At 43.0% G+C, this 26,118-nt stretch overlaps 1 protein-coding gene across 2 annotated transcripts in view; it reads left to right on the forward strand.

The window, feature by feature from the left end:
* Positions 1-26,118, forward strand: part of MTHFD1L (methylenetetrahydrofolate dehydrogenase (NADP+ dependent) 1 like) — a 181,879-nt gene that overhangs the window by 14,543 nt on the left and 141,218 nt on the right. For both annotated transcript variants that reach the window (NM_001076018.2, XM_024996727.2), the window contains 4 exon segments: positions 132-268; positions 16,948-17,059; positions 23,201-23,289; positions 23,567-23,664. In NM_001076018.2, coding sequence (NP_001069486.1) covers positions 132-268; positions 16,948-17,059; positions 23,201-23,289; positions 23,567-23,664 — 436 coding nt within the window.

The following is a 26,118-nucleotide window of genomic DNA, read 5'->3' on the forward strand; positions in this document are numbered from 1 at the left end:
AGACACTGTCCCCTCCTTAACACCCCCCAGTAAATCCTACCTTAAAGGCTTTTCCCCCCTTGCATTAAACCTGTATAGGAAAAAAACATTGATGTTTTGCTTATAATACTGAATTTTCATTTGGTGGATAGGTGTCAGCTTAGATGGAAAGAAGATCTTGGTAATAGGAGCCCATGGGTCTTTGGAAGCCACCCTACAATGTCTGTTCCAGAGAAAAGGGTCCATGACAATGAGCTCCCAGTGGAAAACACCTCAGCTTCAAGGCAAGGTAAGCATCTTTCATGTTGGAAACATATCTTCAAATGCTTATATTAGAAAAGGAGGACTGGAAATGCACAGACCAAGCGTTAAGAGATTACAGAAAGAACAGCAGAAAAATCTCAAAGGATGAAAACAAAGAACAGAGATTTCTATTGCAAAGCCAAAATCAGTTCTTGGAAAAGTCTAGTAATATAGACACATCACTAGCCAAAATGATCGAGAGGAAAAGAGAACACCAGCAATGCTAGGAATGAACAAGGATACATAAACACAGAAGCAAAAACTATTTTTTTAAAAAGGTGAGTATGAGCAACTTTGGCTGATAAATCTGAAAACTTGTAAAAATGGATTCACATAAAATTGAATAGTATATAACGTTGAAGACATTGAATCAGTCTGCTGCTGCTGCTAAGTCGCTTCAGTCGTGTCCGACTCTGTGCGACCCCATAGATGGCAGCCCACCAGGCTCCCCCGTCCCTGGGATTTTCCAGGCAAGAGTACTGGAGTGGGGTGCCATTGCCTTCTCCAGAATCAGTCTAGCAGACAAAAGTCAGACAAGCAGACAAAAAGACAATAGTTTTATAAATGAGCTACCTCAGTCAAAAAAGATAGGAGAAGACAGAACATTTTATAACTCATGAGTTCCCAGTGCAGACACTGACACGATGCTAATGGACAATTATAGGCCAATTTCACCTGTGAACATAGATGAAGTTACCATTAGCAAAATAGAAAATAAAATCCAGGTTGAGGTTATCATGAGATTGTAAAGAGGGTTAATATTGATCAAAATGTATTAATGTAATTCATTACATTATCAGATTAAAATCTATACTTTCACCGTAGTAGATACGTTAGATAACGTAGAAAAGTTATCTTTTCTACGTAGATAGTAGAAAAGTTATTAGATAAATTCTAGCATTCATTATGAGATTTTTCTAAAAAGTCATCTTAGACTAGGAATTTAAAGAAATTCCTTAATCAAATAAAATGTCTATAAAAACAGAGTGAAAATATCATTTAACAGTGAAATATGAAAAACCTTTTGGGGGGACTGCGCTACACAGCGTCTTATTAATAGTTCTTAGTTCTCTGACCAGAGATCAAAACCAGCAGTGGAAGCACCAAGTCCTAACAACTAAACCACCAGAGAATTCCCTAGAAACACTTTTTAATTAGGAAAGACAAAGGTGTCTGTTATCATTATTCCTAACTGGCATTGTGCGGGAATTCCCAGACAATGTAGTAATATGAAAAAACAAAATGATGATAGGAAAGGAAAACACAAAATGTCATCAATCCTGAGTAATAAACTTATGTAAAAAGTACAGAAGACTCTATCAAGATATCAGAATTACTTCACACACACAAAAAACACAGATATCAGAATTACTAAGAGTTCATCTGGCTTCTTGGATGTAAGATCAACAGGCAAAAGCTAATTGCATTTCTAAACACCACCACCCACAGTTATAAAATTAATTTTTAAAGAATACAACATATGATAACAATGAGAATATAAGGTACCTAGGAATATATTTAGAGAAGGCAGTAGCACCACACTCCAATACTCTTGCCTGGAAAATCCCATGGACGGAGGAGCCTGCTGGGCTGCAGTCCATGGGGTCGCTACAAGTCAGACACGACTGAGCAACTTCCCTTTCACTCTTCACTTTCATGCACTGGAGAAGGAAATGGCAACCCACTCCAGTGTTCTTGCCTGGAGAATCCCAGGGACGGGGGAGCCTGGTGGGCTGCCGTCTCTGGGGTCGCACAGAGTCAGACATGACTGAAGCGACGTAGCAGCAGCAGAAATATATTTAACAAAGGTTATTTCTGACCTTTTGAAAGAAATTGTATAATTTTTATAAATGCCATTAAGAAGACCCAGTTAAAAGCAGAGATACCATTTCATGGATTAGAAGACTCACTCTCTTAAGGATATTGATACTGATTCTCTCCCAAATTAATCTCTACATTTGAATCAAAATCCTGACATAATATTATTGTGTAGAATTTGCCAAATTGATTCTAAAATTTACATGGGAGATCAGGATAAAAACAAGACAATTTTGAAGAAGCATAGAGCTATAAATATCAATAAAGAATTTTAAAAAATTATTCACTGGAGTAAGGCAAGTTGCAGAAGGATGTATTTCATCTAACCCCATTTGTATAAGATTTAAAGTCAATGCAGGATGTATTTCATCTAACCCCATTTGTATAAGATTTAAAGTCAATACCTTTTTAGAGCTGCATACATATAAAGGAAAAGAATAAGGAAATGAGCAGAAACTGAGCCAATTCAGGAAAACCGTGATGGGACAAACATGTGGATGTAGATGGAGAAGACACTAGGGGACCTTCGCTTGTGTTGGTCATACCTTTTCTTAAACCGGGTAATGGGCAGGGTGTCCAGGTGAATTGTAATTCTTTTACAATTTACTGTCTGAAATAGTTTCATAAAGTTTTTAATTTCAAAAACTGACTGAATTCCACAAATGTCAAGGGAAGTGAATTTACATTAAAAGTGCATTAAGCACAATAAATTACCAAAATCTGAAAATACATGTTCCTCACTTTGCCATGTGAGGATGGAGACTAGCAAGTTGTAGTCCTGTCCTGGGGACCAAGGCATCTGGACTGAGAGCTGTAATGTTTGAATGGCAAGTGGATCTGATATACCTTGTTGTTTCTTGTTTGAAAACAGTCCGGGAACATGATCTTGCAATTATTATGTGATTTTTCAGTGGTCGCCACATGGTGGCAGGCTATTCAAGAAAATGCAGGGACAGTGTTTTGTACTTTAAAAGCCCAGAATTTTGGGTTGGGACGCTTAGTGGAAGAGGACAGTAAACTTGCCCTGAACTGAACAGCTGTGACGAAAAAGAGAAAAATGCCTTCATTGGCAATTCAGTGTTTTCACAGCTGTCACAGATAGTTTTGCTAGTTGTATCTGTATTTTCGAAAAACAAAGATATCTTTCAAAGTACTTTTTTATTATGGAAATAAATCACCTTTACTATTTGGATAAAGCTCATTCTAACTTTGAGAACCATGATTGGCTTTACTCTCTTGAGAATCTAGAAATTGGGTAACATTCTGATTTTCCTGTATCTATGGAGGTTCTCTTTAAAAGCTGACATTGTACACCCTTTTTTTTTTTCTTAAGTCCTTGGTACTTATAGCAGTACCACTGTGAATCTTAGAGACTGGCAACTTTCATTGCTTTTATTGTTTCGACTTTAGAGCCAAAAATATGGCAAGAAAGATTCCAGGCTTTTCATTGTTTTTGTTTAGTCGGTAAGTCTTGTCTGACTCTTTGCAACCCCATGTACTATAGCAAGCCCGGCTTCCCTATATCATGGAGCTTGCTCAAATTCATATCCACTGAGTCGGTGATGCCATCCAACTGTCTTATCCTCTGTCACCCTCTTCTTTTGCCCTTAATTGTTCCCAGCATCAGGGTCTTTTCTAGTGAGTCATTTCTTCGTATCAGGTGGCCAAAGTATTGGAGCTTCAGCTTCAGCATCAGTCCTTCAAATGAATATTAAGGGTTGATGTCCTTTAGGATGGACTGGTTCTATCTCCTTGCAGTCCAAGGGGCTCTCAAGAGTCTTCTCCAACACCACAGTTCAACACATTCTTTGGTGCTCAGCCTTCTTTATGGTCCAACTGTCATAGCCGTATATGACTACTGGAAAAATCGTAACTTTAACTATACAGACCTTTGTTGACAAAGTAATGTCTCTGCTTTTTAATACTCTAAGTTTATCATAGCTTTTATTCTAAGGAGCAAGCGTCTTTTATTTTCATGGCTGCAGTTAACCGTCTGCAGTGCCTTTGGAGCCAAGAAAATAAACTCTGCCACTGTTTCCACTTTTTCCTTTCTATATGCCATGAAGTGATGTGACTGGATGCCATGAACTTAGGTTTTTGAACGCTGAGTTCTCAGCTAGCTTTTTCACTCTCCTCGTCAAGAGGCTCTTTAGTTCCTCTTCACTTTCTACCGTTAGGGTGGTATCATCTGCATATCTGAGATTGTTATTTCTCCTGGCTGTCTTGATTCCAGCTTGTGATTCATCCAGCCCGGCATTTTGCATGATGTACTGTGCATAGATGTTAAATAAGCAGGGTGACAATACACAGCCTCGAGGTACTCTGTTCACAGTTTTGAACTAGTCCGTTGTTCCACGTCTGCTTCTAACCGTTGCTTTTTGACCTGCATATAGGTTTCTCAGGAGGCAGGTAAGTGGTCTGGTATTCCCATCTTTTGAGGAATTTTCCACAGTTAGTTGTGATCCACACAGTCAAAGGCTTTAGCATAGTCAGTGAAGCAGAAATAGAGGTTTTGCTGGCACTGTCTTGCTTTTTCTGTGATCCAGTGGACGTTGGCAGTTTGATCTCACAGAGTCGGACACGACTGAAGTGACTTAGCAGCAGCAGCAGCAGCAGCAAAGCTTCCTCTGACTTTTCTAAATCCAGCTTCTGCATCTAGTAGTTCTTGGTTCATGTGCTGCTGAAGCCTAGCTTGAAGGATTTTGAGCGTTACCTTGCTAGCATGTGAAATGAGCCCAGTTGCATTGTAGTTTGAACATTCTTTGGCATTGCCTTTCTTTGGGATTGGAATGAAAACTGACGTTTTCCAGTCCTGTGACCACTGCTGAGCTTTCCCATAATTGTCCTTAAACTTTGTTTGACCCCCTGTACATGGTCCACTTACACACAGCAGGCTCCCCTCCCACCGCGGAATAACGGCTGTTTCTTTCCTTTCTTTGTGCTAGCAGCTAGCGCTGCACTTGTCACTCGCCTCCTGCTAGTACACCTCCATGCTTCTGTCTGACATCTAACTTTTCACTATTCCTATATTTTGGACTCCCCTGGTGGCTCAGATAGCAAAGAATCCACCTGCAATGAGGGAGACCTGGGTTCCATCCCTAGGTTGGGAGGATCCCCTGGAAAAGGGAATGGCTACCCACTCCAGTATTCTGGCCTGGAGGATTCTGTGGACAGAGGAGCCTGGCAGGCTACAGTCCACGGGGTAGTAAAGAGTCAGACACAACTGAGCGACTTTTATTTTACTTCATTCCTATATTTTATTTCTAAAACACAGGTGATAGCAACTGAAAATGGTGCAAAGAATATCCAAACACAGATTAGTGCTGGGAGACCTGAATGGGGCAGGCTGTGTCCACCCTTATCGCACACCTCGAAAGCCTTCACTGAAAAACACTGAAAGTATACATTTTACAGTAGATTGGTATTTGTTTTCTAATGCCACCAACAATGTATTTTAAGATTATAATGCATTGTAAGTACATTTTAAGATGATGGCCCATTTAACTTCTCATTATGAACAGTGACAAGTATCAGGGGGAGAAAAGAACAAGCAAAGGAGTATAGCTGTGAGGTCACACGATATTATCTTTGAAAAGTGATTCTTTCCTGCCTGTTTGTACCTGACGTGGGACAGGATGCCCTGTTGGCCATCTGGTGGGGCATTTCAAGAACCAGAGGGGTGAGGGTTTTAGGGATAAGGTGGTGACTGTAACACTGGAGCCCTGTATACCACCTCTGAAACTACATGTAGCCTTCCAAATTTGGGATGACCTCGAAGCTACTACTGCTGCAACCAGTAGGAACTGTCTTTGGAACGCTTGGGATGACATTTGTGTTCTCGGGAAGCAATACAACAGGCTTTGGTGCAAACAGCTCTGGATTCAAGACTTCGTTGTTGTTTAACTTCTCTGAGCCTGTCTCCTCATGTGTAGAACGGGGATCTTAATACTCCCGTCCTCTTGAAGCTGCTGTGAGAATTCAGTGATGCTGTTGGTTTGCTTAGCGCAGGACTTGGCACCTGTTAACATCCCCAGTAATAGCTTGGCTGCGGCAGATGGTGAGTCAGGAAGGACACTGGCAAGTTTCACCATACAGATGTGCAGTTGATCCTTGATGTGGAAATGGAAAGGCCAGTGGGTCAATCGCTTGTAAGGAGGTAATAAAATGTAGGACCTGGGTTCCTTATTTGAAGCCTAGCACACATGTTTCCAATGTATGGCTGGGTATAAGGAGAGAGTCTGTCTGTCTGTGAGGTCTCCCAACAATACGTGGAGGCCGAGGAAACCAAATCAAAAACAAAACTAAGAGAAAGTGTGCCCGAGAGAGTGTGTCCAGCTTTGGCCAGTCCAGGCCCACCCTCTGGTCCTCAACTCTGTGGCTATGGACCTTTTCCTTCGCTGATGCCTGTGTCCCCTCAGAAGCCACTTCACATCAGGTCACATCTCCTGGGAATTCCTGGTTTACCAATCACTCTTTCTAGGAATAGTATTCCTTCCTGTGATTTTGAGGGATTTTTACATCAAGTTAGTTAAATAGAAATGGATTTCATCTCTATCAACAACCTAACAATCTAAGGATAGTCTTTGAATATTGTTGTTGTTCAGTCTCTCAGTCGTGTCTGACTCTACAACCCCATGGACTGCAGCACACCAGGCTTCCCTACCCTTCACATCTCCTAGTTTGCTCAAACTCATGTCCATTGAATCAGTGATGCCATCCAACCATCTCATCCCCTGTTGTTCCCTTCTCCTCTTGCCCTCCATCTTTCCCAGCATCAGGGTCTTTTTCAGTGAATCAGCTCTTCGCATCAGGTGGCCAGAGTATTGGAACTTCAGTTTCAGCATCAGTCATTCCAGTGAATATTCAGGGTTGATTTCCTTTAAGATGGATGGGTTTGATCTCCTCGCTTTGCATACTGATTACATATAAAATGTTTGTGGACCCAGAATGTGAGGGATTGAGATTTGCCTTTTTAGAGCATTACACCAAACAGAGTGGACTTCTGTATTTGGAAGCTATAGTTTATGCCTTTCTGAGTGTATCATTGACAATTAAGAATAAGTTTTCTGCTTCGTTCTGGAGCATCACTCTTGGGCTTTGAGATGCATTCTGCATTTACATGGTGGGAGGAGAGGAATGTCTGGGCATTGGTCCAGATTAGTCACACTCTATAGAGCATCAGCTGTTGGTAAGCTAAAGCATTGGGTGTGAAATTTTTGGTTTGAGCTAAGGAGTTGCCCTCCTTCCTGCACCCAGATGCAGGCCCTTTACTCAGCTCCTCAGGACCCTGGAGTGGAATGACACCCTGATGTAGGAGGGGACAGCCATCTGCCCCGTGAGAATTGGCCTACATTTAGAGATGTCCTCTTTCTCAACCCAGGGAGTTCACCCTGATGCCAGAAGGAAATGTTCTGTATTGAGTATTTGTGAGGCAGAGTGGTTCCTCTCTCCAGGATAGGGAGGCTGGCTGGCACCTCAGGGCTGTGCTCTCCACCCTCCACACACACACATACACACACACACACACACACACACAGCCCCATACGCTCCACTGGCTGAAAAGCCTCTTTTGACACAGCTGGAGGAGGATGGCAAAACGGCCTCCAGCTGCAATGAATCGGGTCAGTCCCAGCTATGTGCATAAGAAATAACCCAGAAAGAAGAGAGCCGTTTTACTTTGTTTTTCTCAGAGGATCTTGTTTCTCCTTCTGAGCACAGAGATTGTCAAAACTAGCACTAACAGTAAAGGAAAAGACATAGGTCTTTCACACTTGAAGGATCAAAGTAGGCCAAGCTTTTTGAGCAAAAGTTAGATTATCAGAATCATTTTCCACTTTGAATTCAGTACATTGCATGCCTTACAAAAGGCTTTAAAAAGTGAATTGGGAAATTCTAAATATATGTGTATTATACATAGGAGAGCTTGTAAAAATACTCTTTTCCCAAGATTGGTGGGGAAATGTTAGCTTTTAAACTGGACTAGATTAGCCATTTACATGAGTGCTTTTTCTTTTTTCTATACTTTTTTTTTAATACAACTTTTAATACATTTGTCTTAAACCACGTAGGAAATTACAACTGTAGTTTCAAACCAAAAATACAAGAATACTGACTTTTCTGGAAATCTGTATTTCCTCACACAGCTCAGAGTTAACTAACTAGTGTCTTTCCACTTCTTGTAGAGCAGGTCTAAAGACAATGAACTCCTTCTGTTTTTAATATACAAATGTATTAAATTTTCCCTCTTTTTTTGGCTACGCTGCATGGCATGTGGGATCTTAATTCCCCAACCGGAAATGGAACCCCTGCTCCCTGTGGTGGACTTGGAACTACTGAATCACCCTAACCCCTCTTTTTTTTTTTTGAAGTTCAGGTTTGCTGGATATAGAATTCTCAGTTGACAGATCTTTTTTTCTTCCAGCACTTTAAACCAGTAACATATGGTAATGGCAGTAAGGACATGGGATAATTTTGAGTTAGGGGTTACACTGAACCAGGATTGTCCTTCACTCGAGTTACCTTGTTGATTCTGCAGCCATCCTATGAGGCTGGACTCTCACTCTTCCCATATCACAGATAGGAAACCGAGGCTCAGAGAAGCAGAGAGACTGAGCAAATATATATATATATAATTTTAAATCATTAGCAGTGGCAGTATGATTTTTAGCCATTATCTCATGTCAGCTTTTATTCCAGATAGTCCCAAAACCCAATCTTTAAAAGGACCTTCCAAGTTTAATGTTTATTTAAATACCCCACAGCATAAGGGAACTTCGTTTCCCAACCAGCAATCAGACCTGTGTGCCCTCTGCTTTGGAAGTGTAGAGTCTTAACCACTGGACCACCGGAGAAATTTCCTAATGTCTGATAATCTTTGAAACCCCAAAGGATCCAACAGCTTGGGCTGGGGAACATCAGAGGGACCAAGGTCCAAGACATTTGACTTGGGTTAGGTTCAACATTTTTTTATCCCCACTCTTACTAATCCCACAGATAGCTTCCTAAGAAAAAGAAGCCATTTCTTCCCTGAGCTTTAAGCTTGTCACCACCCTTGCAGGCTCACTCTCCAGGAGGGATGTGTCTACCCTTTCGAGAGGGGAGGGTGGGGGCCACCCTGGTCAGGTGTATGGATTCACACTCCAGCCTTATTGATGTGAGTCCCTCCCCTGACTCTAGCCCTGTGTAATGGGTGAGTGGAGGAGATAACACTGACCCCAGGGTGGCACAGATCTTGTGCCAAGTAAATACTGAGGCTATTGAGTAACGTGTGATGAAGTGACCTAGATAATGTAGGCCCCTGAATTTCTGTGTTCACTATTAATGGATTGAAAAACACCTTTGGATGTCAGCTCCCTTTCTTCTCACTCTTGCTTCTGTCTGAACATTGCGTTACTTATTAACACCAGAGAGGACAGTGAATAGAACTTTTGAAAAGCCCCCAAATTAGGCCATTTATATTTAGCAGTGTTGAGAAAAGGATCAGTGGGAGAATCTATTGAAACTTGGCATAAGATCCGGAGGGGGCATATAAAGTCTCAGATGGTTCAAGGCGTGTGTTGCATAAAAGGACAAGGGCTCCAGGCTGTGTCTCTGCAGAGAACAGGCCAGTGGCATCACCTCCTGTCTGCCTGTGGATCATCCTTGCTTGCCTGTCCACACCATCAGCAGAGCCTGGCTCCATCTTTCACTCTTCCAGCATAAATGCTTCCTAAGGGTGTAGAATTAGAATACTCCAATGGGTAGGTCTTTGCATAGTCTATGAGTCTTGCCAAGTGGCCCTAGTGGTAAAGAACCCTCCTGCCAGTGCAGGAGATTTAAGAGACTTGGTTTCTTTCCCTGGGTTGGGAAGATCCCCTGGAGGAGGACATGGCAACCCACTCCAGTATTCTTGCCTGGAGAATCCCATGGACAGAGGAGCCCCAAGGGCCACAGTCCATAGAGTTGCAGAGTCAGACATAACTGAAGCGACTTAGCACACACGCACGCAGTTAGTCTGTAATGATAGAACACCTTATGTTTGTGTACAGATTTCATTTTTCAAAGCCTTTTCATGTATTTTCTTATTAGCGTTACACCCTGAAAATAAGGTGTTTTGTGCAGTGCCTTGACCCTGGTCATCGATGACAAGAGCACAGCCTGAACTTGAATCCAGGTCTTGAAACCACCCCCCCCCAGCCCCCCCGCCCCGTTGGCTCTTCCCTCTGCACCTCAGTTCCTCTCTAAGTGCAGTTTCTTCACTTCTCAGAGGAGGCAGCTGAGGCCAGAGAGTTACTCCAGGGAAGTGGCATGCAGGAATCTGTTAATGTGCATCCCAGGGTTCAGAATCAGAAAGCGCAAGTGTGGCAGGAAATGCAGTGCTGAATTACCCACTGTCAGTTCGAATTAACAACGCAGAATAAGCATAGATCACAAGGCTCTTCTGCCTCTGAAGCGAGGCTCACTTCCTGTGGATCTGGGAACCATAACTTGAGCTCTTACACATTTTTGTGCTATATGCTTCTGTGTCTCTATCATATCACATTATCTCTCATCACAAATACACACACACAGGTGTGAGCACACGCTCTCTCTTTCTCAGCCTTTTTTGTGTCCCAGATGAGAGAAAAGACAGTTAATCCCTCTTCGAGTTTACTTGATTCTCACATAAATTACTATGGATGATAAAAGGAAAACGCAACCTCAAATCCAGTAATGGACATACTTTGACATTCATCCAGAAAAATTCCCTTTCTCACACCCTAGGAAGAAATAAAACTAAAAAGTAAGGCTGAGGAATAAGGCTTTTTAGTTTTATTTCTTCCTAGGGTATGAGAAAGGGAATTTTTCTGGATGAATCCTTCAAAAAGTATGTCCATTACTGGATTTGAGGTTGCGTTTTCCTTTTATCATCCATCGTAATTTATGTGAGAATCAAGTAAACTCGAAGAGGGATTAACTGTCTTTTCTATCATTTGGGACACAACTGACTATCTTTGATACTCTCTTCTCATATTTTGAACAGTAAGTATGTTAAATGATAAGGTAAGACATGAATTTTTGAGAAAAAGGAAGGTTATTTATTAACCCTTTGGGGTTTGACCCGAGGGTCGGGAAGATCCCCTGGAGGAGGAAATGGCAACCCACTACAGTGTTCTTGCCAGGGAAATCCCACGGACAGATGGACAGAGGAGCCTGGCAGGCTACAGTCCCTGGGGTTGCAAAGGGTCGGACATGACTGAGCCCTCAAGCACACCACTGCTCACTGGCTCAGTGAAATCTCCATAGGGAGGGAACACACTGGACTCAGAGGGCAGATTTTGCCCAAGCATGGTTGCCTATGCCCACTTCTATAGTAAAGTCACTGAAGGGTTCCTAATGGCTTTTGGCTTGCTTAGCCATTGGATATCATTTGGAACTGGTTGACAACACCCTTTCCCCTGAGGCTGCTTGAGACAACCCAGTGCTCCTCCCCTGACTCCTGGGTCAGGAAGACCAGACATGGCCAGAGTCATGTCATTTCTTCCTCTTCCTTTGTCATTTAAGATGAGTTCTGAGGGATGCCTTAGACACCTTTTTCTTCCCGTTCTTTCCCTCGGAGATCTTATCCAAGCCTCAGCGTTTAACTACATCTCTGATGCTGGTGAATCCTACCCTGCTTCCCCATCCTCCGTTCCTTTCTTGGTTCCAGGCATCCAGCTTCCTACAGAGGTGTCCTCTGCCTGCTGCCTGTACCATGCTTTCCCTCTCAGCTCCCCCAGCCCTTCTCAATCCAGCCTCCAGCATCATCGTCCTAAAACACAGTGGATGCAGCAGGGGCAGCCAGGGTAGCCCAGCCTGACAGCTGCTTATCTGTTGTCAAGAAAAGGCCAGCAAATTCAAGAATTCGGCCTTTATTGAAAGAAAGTGACTTTTTATAAAAAGGAAAAACACCTCACTCTGGTTAGGACTTTGCCGGGAGACAGCCATGGGGCCTCCAGGCTGTCATCACAGAGCACTGTGAAGGCTCTTGTGCAGAACATGATGTGATCTATAAAGCCTCTCAACCAGCTCACACTAACCGCAGTGTCCCAGTTCATTGAAAGTGAAAGAACAAGGGCCAGATCACCTCCCACCCTCCCTCCCTGGGACCCCTCGCTCCCTGGGGACCCCACCCTGTGCTTAACTGTGACAGCTGCCAGGCCGTTGCATGCGGCCTACCAGATGTTAAACATTCGCCGGTTTTTTAAGTATTTTACCAACTGTATGGTCAAAATACATAGAAATAGAGTGTTTCTTTTCCATAGTTCAGTGGCTTGTCCTGTCCCTTCATCAGGAAGATCCTAGCTCTCAAATCTTGTAGTCTTGGGTCTTTATTTTCTGATGCTCAGCAACCTCAGTGTCTGCCCCAAGTGAAGTACCCAAGTGGAGACGGCAGGTGAATGAGTCCATTCACTGAAGAATTCTGGGTCTCTTTCATTCTCTCCAGTCAGTGTAAATTCAGAAGCATGTCGTTGGCTGGAGAGAGCACCAGCTGATTTTTTCAAAAGTGATGTTCTTAATTTTGAACTTTGTTTTCAGAACTCTGTCCATAACATTTGAAGGATGTAGAAGCAGGTTTGTTAGGTCTCAGGTAGTTCAATCATGATTCTTCTTTTAAAACCTATCCCAGCTTTCTGTATGCATACAAACCCCATACCTGAGGTTCATATATGCCCTTATAAAATCGTTGATAGCAGAAGATAAATCCCTCTCTTCTGGCCAGAAATGTGCGGCTGTCTTTCCCGTAGTTTCCATTTTAAAAATGCATTTCCTTTGCTAAGTACAAAACTATGATGTTCCTTATAACATTGGAGAAGGAAATGGCAACCCACTCCAGTGTTCTTGCCTGGAGAATCCCAGGGACAGGAGAGCCTGGTGGGCTGCCGTCTATGAGGTCGCACAGAGTCAGACACGACTGAAGCGACTCAGCAGCAGCAGCATAACATTTCGAGTCCTCTCTCTCCTATCCGTCCTCTATCTCCCCCTCCATATTCTGAGACTTCTCATCCCTACTTCTACCCCCCCGAAAAGAAAACCTTCAAGAAAAATAGTTTTCATGGTATCTAAACCCTCCAGCATTCCCACGTGCTCCACACTAAATGCCTGCATATCTGTATCTGGCGATGGTTTTAACATTTGGTCTTCCGCCTGGGGAGTGGGCAGTACACTCTAAGCTGCTTCCACTCAGGCCTCAGCAGAGAAGGCAATATTTTGTTATGAGTAAAGTTTCAAGCCAGGCTTTGGCTGAGGTCCTTCCCATTAGGGAGGAAGAAAGTAGAAACAGCCAGTGAGATGATAATTCTCCTTGAATTGTAGCTCATTAAAAAAACCTTGCCTGGGCCTCTGTGGCTTATTTATTGATTTAAGCATCTAGCACTTTTCCTTTCCAGAAAAAATTAGCATCTCCATTGCAATCATGACTGTGGGAGGAGATTTTTGTCTTTTCTCTGGGGATTGACTGTCCTCCAGTTGCTTATTCGCACAGCCCACTTTCGAGTTGAGTCTAGGTACACAGTTAAGGGGTCGGCATGAGATGTCTGAGATTTATAGGTAATGAAAAGAACAGTTTGTACCGAAGATACCACGTGTAGGAAACTAAGCACTCTTAGGGGACTCGAGTGAACCTGTGATCCTTGCTTTTTCCAAAATGAGCATTGCAGTCGTGTCCGTATTAACTTCTTTCCTGTAGATAGTTTAACATGTTCTGTGTTGGCCACCGTTGAACGTGGAAATGGCATTTCTTGTCTGCTGATCACTTACAACAGGTGTTAAACAATTTGCGTTACTCTCGAGTCGTACTGTGGTTGACTGTCTGCAGTGGTAAAGGGACTCATATATTTTCTTGCTGCTGCTTAGTCGCTCAGTTGTGTCCAACTCTCTGCGGCCCTGTGGACTGTAGTCCGCCAGGCTTCTTTGTCCATGAAATTTTCCAGGCAAGTATATTGGAGCAGGTTGTCATTTCCTACTCCAGGGGACCTTCCTGATCCAGGGATCAAACCTGGGTCTCTTGTATCTCCTACATTGGCAAGCAGATTCTTTACCACTAGTGCCACCTAGGGATCCCATACGTTTTCTTATCAGACATTTAAAATCCTCTTTCCATAAGGACACATTTTTCTCCTAAAAATAAAAGCACCTACAAGTCTAGCCGCTTTTCAGCTCCATCTGTTGAGAACCCACGTGACCATAACACACTCAGTTCAGTTCACTTGCTCAGTCATGTCTGACTCTTTGCAACCCCATGGACTGTAACACGAGGCTTCCCTGTCCATCACCAACTCCCGGAGCTTGCTCAAACTCATGTCCATCAAGTCGATGATGCCACCTAACTATCTCATCCTCTGTTGTTTCCTTCTCCTCCTGCCTTCAATCTTTCCCAGCATCAGGGTCTTTTCTAATGAGTCAGTTCTTTGCATCAGGTGGCCAAAGTATTGGAGCTTCAGCTTCAGCATCAGTCCTTCCAATGAATATTGAGCACTGATTTCTTTTAGGATTGATGGGTTTGATCTCCTTGCTGATAATATTGAGTGTAAACCTCTTAATTTGTGTTTACACTGTTGTAGTTTTTCCAGTAGGGACCTCTTTTTGAATGTGGTTAATACTGACTCATTGCTGTGCCTTAATAAAGGGTAATGCTGAAAAACAGTGAGCACCTTAAAAACTGAAAAGCATTTGGGCTCCTTCATGGTACTCAGTCAATTGCTGTGCCCTATTTGCATGATTGGGCTTCCCCGATGGCTCAGTGAGTAAAGAATCTGCCTACAATGCAGGAGATGGGAGATGCTGGTTCAACTCCTGGGTCAGGAAGATCCCCTGGAGAAAGAAATGGCAACCCTCTCCCGTATTCTTGCCAGAAAAACCCCATGGACAGAGGAGTCTGGCAGGCTACCGTCAGTGGGGTCACAGAGTCAGACAGAGCTGAGCAACTAAGCATGAGCACGATTTGCATGATCGGATTGACCAGTGTTTCCGGGATGTTAATTTGTAAGGATTGGCTTTGTTGGCTCTTGACAAGATGTGCGTTTAAATTTTCACCCTGCTTCTTTATCAAGGGAGCTCAGAGCTGCTCTAGATCTTGGCTGTTTTGTTTGCAAGATTCCTGAGACTCTAGCTGAGGCAGCCTCTTGCCCAGTGTTACACAGTCCTTAGCCGAGTCTGTAATGCTGTTTGGGCACTGAAGCACTGTGACACTGGCCTGGTCCTGCCTGGTCCTCTCAGCAATCCGCATGTCCAGGCTGAAAGCGGATGAGGACCCCTGCAGCAGGCTCACTTCCTGGGCCTTTGGATGGATGTGTGAGGGTAGTGGCAGTGGGGGTGTTTTTGTGTTTTGCCTTCCGTTCCTGTCTGTTTGATTCTGAAGAGTCTGCCGTCAGTTGCAGGGCGTTGAAGTCTGGCAAAAGCGATGATGGAAGGGTTGTCAAGTACTGGAAAGTGGAGGGCAGTCAGTCTCCCTCTTTCTGCCTCAGCAGTATTGAATTCAAGGCTGGGCCACTGGGAAGACGGGATATACCACTGAGATTCTTGCACTCCTCAGTCTCAGTTTACTTGTCAATTAAATGGGCATAATGACACTCACCGGAGAAGGCAATGGCACCCCACTCCCGTACTCTTGCCTGGAAACTCCCATGGACAGAGGAGCCTGGTGGGCTGCAGTCCATGGGGTTGCTAAGGGTCGGACACGACTGAGCGACTTCACTTTCACTTTTCACTTTCTTCCATTGGAGAAGGAAATGGCAACCCACTCAAGTGCTCTTGCCTGGAGAATCCCAGGGATGGCGGAGCCTGGTGGGCTGCCATCTATGGGGTCGCACAGAGTCGGACACAACTGAAGCGGCTTAGCAGCAACAGCAGCAGCAATGACACTCACCGCATGTATTTAAGAGCTGACATGCTTAATTGTCACTATTTTCCCTGCGGGTCTGGGATTCCTTCTTCCACTCAGTCCTTCCACATATGGGTCCAGTTTGAAGTCATCAGGTGCTTACTTGGTGCTGGAATAGGTGGTCATTCCTTTGTTGACGCCAGAGTTAACGTTTCACCCTTCTTCAGAACTGTCCTACCAGACATGTTCCTCCAGCGCTGTGTTATCAAAATACAAATAGGGCAGACATGTCTTTTGTAGAAGGGGTTGCATTCCAACCTTTTTCTTTAAGAAAACAAAACAAAGCCAAGCAGTTCGACAAGACACTATAACTATAAAGGAAAATGAGATTTTTTTTTTCTAGACCAGCTCTATCTCTGTCCTAAGTCAGGATGCTGCCTGTGTTACCCTGCGCCGAGTACCATCTCCTCCTCCCAGCAGTGCCCTCCCTGTTTCCTTGACTTCAGCCTTTTTCTCAGTATTCCAGTTAGTGGTGAAAATGTGACAGTGCTAAAAATACACACAGTATTTATGCTGGGGCTTCCCTGGTGGCTCAGTGGTGAAAGAATCTATTTGCAATGCGGGAGACACAGGTTTGATCCCTGGGTCAGGAAGATCCTCCAGAGAAATGAATGGCAGCCTACTTCAGTATTCATGCCTGGAGAATCCCATGGGCCAAGAAGCCTGGTGGGCTATACTCCATCGGGTTGCAAAAAGTTGAACACGACTTAAGCAACTCAGCATGCAGTTTATATGCTGGAGTGACTACCTGGAAGAAATTTTTAAAGCTTCCTTTCCAGGGTATGATAATCACGTTCAGTTTGCACTTAGTTCGTTTGTTAGTAAAGTGATTCTGTCAGTACACCAGTGAGGAGCTGACAATCTGAAACTGCGATTGTCATCTGCTACATGGAAGGCATTTGATGCTGATCGTCACATCTTTATGCTACAGTTAAAAACACGTGTGGTATTTCTTTTGTTCTTTCTAGCTACAGGAGGCTGATATTGTGGTCTTGGGCTCACCCAAGCCAGAAGAGATCCCCCTTTCTTGGATTCAACCGGGAACTACTGTTTTCAACTGTTCGCATGACTTTCTATCAGGTAAATGGCTTCAGATTGGTGCCAGGCCACAATCAAAACAGGCGAGATTGCTATGAGCAAGGTTAACCTTATTCGGAAAGAGTATGTTCCTGAAATGGTGGTCACTGTCAACACAGGAACACAGTTAAGGTGACCGCCTTTTCAGTTACTTATATTGGAACCATATTGTCGGGCAAAGAGCAACCAAGATGCCAGTTGCAGTAGCAGCCACCTCCCCACCTCCCCCCCGCCATTGAAATGTCCCTTGCTGTCCTCTAGCATCGAGCAGACAAGTCAGTTGTGACCTACAGCAGGCAGTTAGTACATGTGTGAGGTAAACTAGGAATAGTATTTCTCACAGTCTTTCTAAAACAGCAGAATGCTTTCTCCTAAAGCAATCTTAGGTGGATTTCAACACATAAAAGTAGATGAAAACACAGCTGCCAGAGGGAGGGGAATGGAGACCAGCTCCCCTGTGTTCATAATTTCCCTTTGCAGTGACCCCTCAAGCACTTCTTGGAGCCCCAGAGTCAATTCAGAATGCTGGGAAAGTCACCCTTAGAAACAGAAGAGGTCCTGGGATGGGTGTCAGTATTTGATGGTATTTGCTCAGGGATCCAGGAACATCCTGGATCACATCAGGTCACTCTCAGGGTAGCTGAAGCTGTGTCAGGGCCAGGATGCCCACCCAGGGGGCCAGGAGGAGCTGATCCAGCCGGCTGACCTTTTTCTTTTTCACAGAAAGACACTCAGGCTATGAGAGCTTTGGACCACACCCAGCCCACCCTCTCAAGTCCCATGACCTGTGTATGCAAGAGACAATGGCAGAGGAAGACAGAACCTTCCTTCCTTGTTGCCTGTGGCTCCCAATTTCAACATGGGGTGGGAATGCGGGGCTGTACTGAGCTGTCCAAGAGGATGGTGTTTTTTTTTCTTTTCCCCCAAAGCTGGTCAAAACTTGAACCAAAAGGAGTAGAAGTCTCTACTAGTACAGGCGTTCTAGACCTTGAAGCTTAGGCAGCCTCGCAACACAGTGATATAAAGAATAGTATCAAGGAGAAAATAAATAGAACTTCGGATTCAGTCACCTTGGGATGACCATTTTACATTTTTCCACCAAAAAAGCGTTAAACTTAATAGAAAAGAAAGGAATATGCTAAAAGTTTTACTGAAATTCATTTAACTATTTCTTCAAAAAGAGAAATAATGCACCTTCCTCTTTAGGAAATGTAACTCCTCCCAGAATTGACCAATCAGATTAAAAGCCCCTTGGAGCTGAAGGACACAAGGTGGTTTGGGGTGTTTTGAAGGGAAGATGCTCAGGAATTTTTCAGAATGCTCATGTACTCAGCTCACAAACACACACATGAATGAAGCAATTAGAGGTACAGTATAATATGGAATGGAATTAATGGCTTTTTTTAATAAATAGAAAGCATGCTCAATTCTTTACTCAATTCTTTGAAATATATGTAGTTTGTGGATGTAACTTTTTTTCCCTGAAAAGAAAAAAATGCTTGGTCCATCCACAGCGTACGTGCACTGTTTTGGAAGGCAGCTCTGCTCACCACTGTACCAGCAATGCCATGCCCGGTTTTAATTTGCTCAGAATCCTAGTGGGATCAGGAAAGTCAGTTATGACTTTATTGTTGTTTTTTTAAGGCATGCTTCCCTGCTACAGTGTTTACTTGCTGTTTTTTGTTAGAGTTTTTGTGTTTAGGGTGATTTTGGCACAACCCTGGTTGGAGATAGGAGAGTTGACTTCAGTGTTCTTTTGGAATCCTGTGAGCCCTACAATTACATGAAGGTTGGCGTATGTTTTACGGTTGAAATGGTGCCCTATTTTTAATGTGTTTCTTTTTTTTTTTAAGACCATTATTTTTTTTAAGGTATTTTAAAAACATTAAATTTTGGTGTAACAATTCTCTTTAGGGGAAAAAAAAAAAGATTCTGGTTGTAGACAGATTGCAGTTTATTTTTAGTTTATCTGGTCCAATAGTAGAACTTTTATTGATTTTTGAGTGCTCAGAATATTAGCTGACACATTGCAAGGGCTTAGTAAATACTGTGTTGAATGAGCGACTAAAAATGGATTCAGAATTATCCTATGGTTACAGTTTTAAGTTAGTTTCAGGTAGAAAGACATTTCCTTAAACTTGTTCTCCGCTAAAAAAACAGGGCTGACGAGGCAGAGGCAAAGATGGAAAAAACACTGTGCTGATTAAACGGATGAAGGTTTTCCAGTCGGCACTATTTATAATAGCATTTCATTTCTCAGTAGTCAGAAGTTTTTGTTTTAACAACTTTGATTAGTATGAGAATTTAATCTCTGAATAAATTGAAGAAAGGCTTTTTCCCTCTTTTATATATAATTTTCCACTTGAAGCAAGCAAAGACCTTTCTCAAACATTATTAAAGAGAAAGTTGCTTTTATTTCAACTTAAGAGGAAAAGAATGTTTAATATACTTATGATTGGGTGAAGGCAGGGCTTTATAATGAAATTTTCCTGGTCATCTTAATGATACAGGGTTCCCCTTCCCTCCCTTGTAAAAATAGATGGGATGGGGTGATTTATGATGAGGTAATTCTATAGGGGCATTTTATTGAATACGTAATCCCCAGAGAGATTTTCATGATGGCTGATAGCCCAGAGGCAGTGCTTGGAAAACAATTACACCTAACTTGTTGGATTGGGTCCCTCTTCTGTGGCATGAGTCTCATGTTTAGATTGAAAACAGGGCCATAGCAGGGTTCAGTTGTCTAGGTACAAGAATTTTATTTTCTAAAACATTATTTCAAATGAAAGAAATGGGCTCTGATTTTGTAATGCTCTGCATGCTAAAGGTCAAAATTCATCCTCAGCAAAAACCACTGTGTACCTAATATTCAGACTTAGTTTCTGATGTACCAAATGAGATAAAGGAGATACTAGTCTGGGGCCCAGAGAAGAGTGTCAAAATAGAAACTTAATGGGTCAGAGTAGTTCAGAGAGAGCATCATTTGAAGCAAACGTGATTCTATAGAGTGGAGACAGGGGGCTACATCCCAGGACTCAGGCTAATTAGAGTTGCTGAGAGTCCCAGGGTGGTCTCAAAGCAGCTCCTATTTGAAAAGAGACCTTCTGATTTCCAAGGAAACTATTATAACACCTTAGCCTTAAATTTTCTCATTGTAGCAAGTTTGGTTACTGTAAGAAAAATGGTAAGTGAAAGGCCATCTTTTAAAGGGATTCACTGACTTGTCCCTGGAGGAAGGAGCTGTGAGTTAATGGGGAGTGTTAGTGGGAAATGAAAAGAGCCATTTGGTTTGAGAGCCCTGCTCGACTTACGAGTGTGGACAGCCCTCCGGGTGGGGCCTGGCCTCAACATAGGCAGCGGGGGTGGTGAGGTAATGATTTCCTTTTTTGGGTCTCCAAGAAATTTATTAACCGTGTATTCTAGATTCCCTGAGTTACCATCTTAATTGCTTCAGTTTCTCCAGATTCAGAACTGTCCATTCCATTTTAAGATTGCACTGATTCCTGCTACAAAAGCAGCCCACTGGTTATGATAGAAAAGGTTGGAAGTATACCATAGGAAAGAAAAAAATAGCTTCTGACTCAGTCAACTTGAGATATCCATCTTAGATTTTTTCCCATTTAAAAATTATACTTCATTTTATTGGCTGGAATATAGTAGAAGGAAAAGCAAATAATACACTAAAGCATTACTAAAATTCAGATGACTTTCTTTAAAATGAGAAATGTTGGTTCCTACAAGAGTCTTCTAAAGTTTGAGATATATGTGTCTTTTGTGTTGTCTTTTAAGCTCTTACTTGATTTTAGCTGCGTTCTATTGTATGCTGCTGCTCCTGCTAAGTCGCTTCAGTCGTGTCCGACTCTGTGCGACCCCATAAACGGCAGTCCACCAGGCTCCCCCATCCCTGGGATTCTCCGGGCAAGAACACTGGAGTGGGTTGCCATTTCCTTCTCCATATTGTATGCTAGACAGTAGCTAAGAGTGTGAAATTGTGCACTGTGTAATTCTATAGGTGAAGTAATCTTCATTCACATGGGTATTCCTAATTAGACTCCTGGAACATCCATTTATAAATTGAATGCAACTTTTTCTTATTTCCCCATCATTTAAAGGTAGAGGTAAGAATGAGGGAAGCATATTTCTTTTCCACAGGGGTTGGATAAGACCTTTAGATCAGATCTCTAGTGGTTCCAACAAAACAGGTCTTTCTCATTCTCTAGACTCTTGGCTTTTGCCTAAATATGATGTATAAAACTGAAGTGTTGCTAATCTCTTTAAACAATACATGAGGGATATGATTTTCTTACCCCCTTAATACATTTGACAAGAGAACATCACAAACACTTACGTGTTATGTGCTCTTTCTTGCAAAGGACTGTCAGGAAAATGGATAAATTTAAGAGTAGAGTGGTTGTCTCTTCCTTCAAAAAGCTTACTGTTAACAGCATAGGCTAAAGCATTTTTACACGTCTGTTTACATTTCACAAACTTCCTGTCTGTTTACATTTCACAAACTAAGTGCCAACCACAGTAGAATTCTTATAAAATGCTTCTCTGTATTTTGAAATCCAGGTAATCCTCAAACTTAATATCCTAAAATATAATGTCTCAGTTTTTTTAAAAACATTTTATTTGGTTGAAGCACTTGGGATCTTTAGTTGGGGCACATGAACTCTTGGTTATGGCATACGGGATCTACTTCCTGACCAGGGATTGAACCTGGGCCCCCTGCATTGGGAGCACAGAGTCTTAGCCACTGGATCATTGAAGGAAATCCTCATTTCTCAGCTTTGATGGAGAATCGGCTCTGTCTTTTTTTATGTTTGTTTTTAATAATTTCATTTGTTTATTTCCTTTGGACTGTGCTGGGTCTTTGTTGCTGTGCAGGCTTCCCTCTAATTGCAGCAAGTGGGGCTACTCTGTAGCTGCAAAGAGCGAGCGCCTCACTGTGGTGGCTTCCGTTGTTGCAGAGTGCGGGCTCTAGGGCGCATGGGCTGCAGCAGTTGTGGTTCCAGGGCTCTGGAGCACAGGCTCAGTTGTGGCAAATGGGTTTAGTTGCTTCACGCACAGCGTGTGGGATCTTCTGGGACTACGGATCGAACCTGTGTCTCCTGCACTTGGCACATAGATTCTTTACCTCTGAGCCCAGCTCTGTCACTTTTAGGACAAGGATTTTACAAAGCCTGATCTGTCACACAGCACTTTACCTGGGCTTATTCTATAGGCATTTATATCTTCCTTTTCGTTCTTGACCAACCTAGATAGTATATTAAAAAGCAGAGACATTACTTTGCCAACAAAGGTCCATCTAGTCAAGGCTATGGTTTTTCCTGTGGTCATGTATGGATGTGAGAGTTGGACTGTGAAGAAGGCTGAGCGCCAAAGAATTGATGCTTTTGAACTGTGGTGTTGGAGAAGACTCTTGAGAGTCCCTTGCACTGCAAGGAGATCCAACCAGTCCATTCTGAAGGAGATCAGCCCTGGGATTTCTTTGGAAGGAATGATGCTGAAGCTGAAACTCCAGTACTTTGGCCACCTCATGCAAAGAGTTGACTCATTGGAAAAGACTCTGATGCTGGGAGGGATTGGGGGCAGGAGGAGAAGGGGACGACAGAGGATGAGATGGCTGGATGGCATCACCGACTTGATGCATATGAGTTTGAGTAAACTCCGGGAGTTGGTGATGGACAGGGAGGCCTGGCGTGCTGCAATTCATGGGGTCTCAAAGAGTCGGGCATGACTGAGTGACTGAACTGAACTGAATCATACATGGAATTGCTTTGACTTTAGATGTATTGTTTAAATATACATATAATATGCCAGGCACTTTACATACCATATCACATTCAGTTCTCACAAAACTCTGTAAGGTTGAACAACATTAATTAACGAGCCCAAAGTCACAATTGCCAGTAAGAGGTAGAGGCAAGATTTTAATCCCGTCAAACTCTAAATCTGTGGCCCAATTGGGAGCCCCAAGGCTGTGCCAGGACCCAGCTGCTGACCTACTACCTGTAGCTGTGCCATGACACGCTCACTTCCTTGGTTGAAAATGAGAACGTCATTCATCATCCTGGCATTTTACAAGGAAAAAACAGTAGGCTACAAATGACGTTATGCTGAAAGTCTTTTTTCTTTCCCCAGGGAAGGCTGCATGCATTTCTTCTGGCGTCCATGGTATTAGTCCCATCGCCGAAGATGTGAGTCTCCTTGCTGCTGCTCTGCGGATTCAGGTTTGTCTGACCCAGTTATTTGAGAATTTTTGAGTTAATGAATACAAAGTTTTTAAAATAGTACTTGGATCTCACATTTTATTTTTTTAAGAAAAACCTACACATTTAATTACATGTGAGTAAAATTACTCCTGAGGCCCACTTGGATTATTTTGCAACTTTTGTTCCTTTCCATGACACAGTATCCCTGAATGATGCTTGGTATTTTCATAGTGTAGATACGTAAGCCATCAGCTTTTACTTGTCTAACACCCTTTCCTTCCTACCCCTATTAAAGAACATGGTCAGCAGCGGAAGGAGATGGCTCCGTGAGCAGCAGCACCGCAGATGGAGACTTCACTGCTTGAAACTTCAGCCTCTGTCCCCTGTACCAAGGTATTTGTTTATACTGACATCAGCTCACCTTAGATACCCAAAGTTATCCATTGGATGGGGGCAAAACTCACGGTCTTACGGCTTTGATGGTAGATAGCGTTCTCTAATCAAATTGCTGCACTGTTTTTTCTGTCCTTTAATTCCTCCAAAATTAAATAATAGGGAGCATGTTTACCATAGTCTATCAATGCTAAGGTGTAGATTTTTTTCATACCTCTGAAATCAGCATGCACCTTCCTGTCAAAGATGTATCTCATGTTCAGTGGTAGTGTTTTTTCTTAAAATAATAGTACCTTAGATTTGACAAAATATGGTACTTTTTGGAATATGCTTTTCAGTGTCAGAGATGCCCAACACACACAGTCAGCTTGGTCTGCAGGGCCTTGTAGGTTTCTCTGTTGGGGGTAAATGACCAACCAGACCAATCACTATTCCACGTGGGAGTGGAGCTCCACTTTGTTCAGAACATGGTGGTATCTGCTCTCTGACGGGACACTCTGGGACAGTCCAGATGGATATTTTCTTGAGTGATAGTTAATGAAGTGAAAGCTACATATTCCCTCTGTATGAATTTGGAAATGCAAACTGCGAGACAGTCTCAGCATGTGATTTTAGAACAGTTCGTTAGATAAGCTATCTCAGCCAGAGAGATGACAGATGCATTTTCCAGCCTCATAGTGAATCCCCTATGGTTGCCCCTCTATTACTGAATTGGCCCAACCCACTTCCTGCAGGGGGCACCCTTAAGGCCAGCGATTAAACAGGTGATCCTGCCTGCCGTCTTGGAATACACAGAATGTAAGCAATAACACCACCAGGAACTGACTCATTTTTCACTTGATAACCAGTTACTTTTCAGAACTGACCTGTTTCCTTGGGTCACAGCCAACCACTATGATTCGATTATACCCACCAGGCTGGTGAAACCCTCCAAGCTATGTTTTCACTCCTCAAATAGACTAAACATCTTAGTCATCTGGTTCATTAATACATAAATTCCAAGGAATGTTCTTTGTCATAATCATCCCTATATTCGTGCTGTTTCATAAAATATTTCTTGATTACTTATTTTGTTATCACACCTTCATTTTTAGAAGTCAATGAATAAATTCTGTTCTCAGAGAGCTTAGAAAAAAAAATGAGAAGAACTCAGCCAAATTGTGTACCAAAGTCTTTGTACAAATCCAAATAAATCCACTTGGAGGGGAAAAGCCCTTAAATTGCTTAAGCAAATCTGACTTCTAGAGCCACTGGGGAAAGAAAGTCAGGCTGAGTAGTTTATAAATCACTCAGAAAATCAGAATGATGTCACCGTCACTCTTCAGCTAGTGAAGAGAAAACCTGGGAGATATTCCAAGAGTAGCCTATTCAATTTAGGACGTTGTGGGAGGAGAGAGACAGAAAAAAAGGTATAGCCAGGAGGGTAAAATGAAGTGGGACCATGGACAGTGAAGCAGGGAGGAGAACCGGAAAGGAAAAAGGGATCTGGAGGAGAGGTTAGATGCGTGTGTAGTCACTCAGTCATGTCTGACTCTTGGCGACCCCATGGACTGTAGCCCACCAGGCTCCTCTGTCCATGGAATTCTCCAGGCAAAAATACTGCAGTGGGTTGCCATATCCTTCTCCAGGAGATCTTCCCCACTCAGGGCTCAAACCTGGTTCTCCTGTACTGTGGGCAGATTCTTTACTGTCTGAGCGACCTACCTTGCTGCGGTCACAGAGCTCCACCCACATCCGGGCCAAGACACCCTTCCCCCTCTCCAGCTCAAGTGTGTGTTGGAAGTAGCTTTATTGTGACTTCTTGCACAGAGGTCAGATTTCACGGGTCGTAGAGGAGAACACGAGATAATATGAGGACTGAGAGTAGATTGTCTGCAATAGCAACAGAAAGAAATAGAGCCTGCCAGTGGAGAGACCGCTGTGCCCCAGAATTGGGGCTCCAGGACCAATCAGGAGACAACTGCACCATCAGACTAAGTCACAGACAGGTGGATTGGACAAACTCCCGATAAGAGAAGCAGCTGAGCTCAGGAGCCTTCTGAGAAGCTGAGCACATGCTGATTTCCGTAGCATTCCTGTCGAGATGAGCGACAATGTGTGCATCATTGTTTGCCCAGCGACACTCCGGAGTTCCTAAAACTTCCTGTCTCTGAAGTTGAGCTTCAGGGCACTAGCTCCATTTACCGACAGTTATGTAATTAATGAAATATTTTGAAATGCAGTTTTGGACTTGAACTAGGGAAGCGATAGGAAAAGTATGGACACAGATGAAACACAAGAGCATTTCCACATATTTGAATTGCCAAGAGACACATGTGGCTAGCCCAGTAGGAAAGCATTATGCAATAAGTCCCGTATTCCTGGTTGAAGAATTCAGTGATGACCCATAGAAGACCCTGTGCTCTAATCATGGTATTATCTTTAAGGGTGGCCTTTGGGCACATTGTAATATAC

This window comes from Bos taurus, chromosome 9 (genome assembly GCF_002263795.3).
Source record: "Bos taurus isolate L1 Dominette 01449 registration number 42190680 breed Hereford chromosome 9, ARS-UCD2.0, whole genome shotgun sequence".
NCBI lineage: Eukaryota > Metazoa > Chordata > Mammalia > Artiodactyla > Bovidae > Bos > Bos taurus.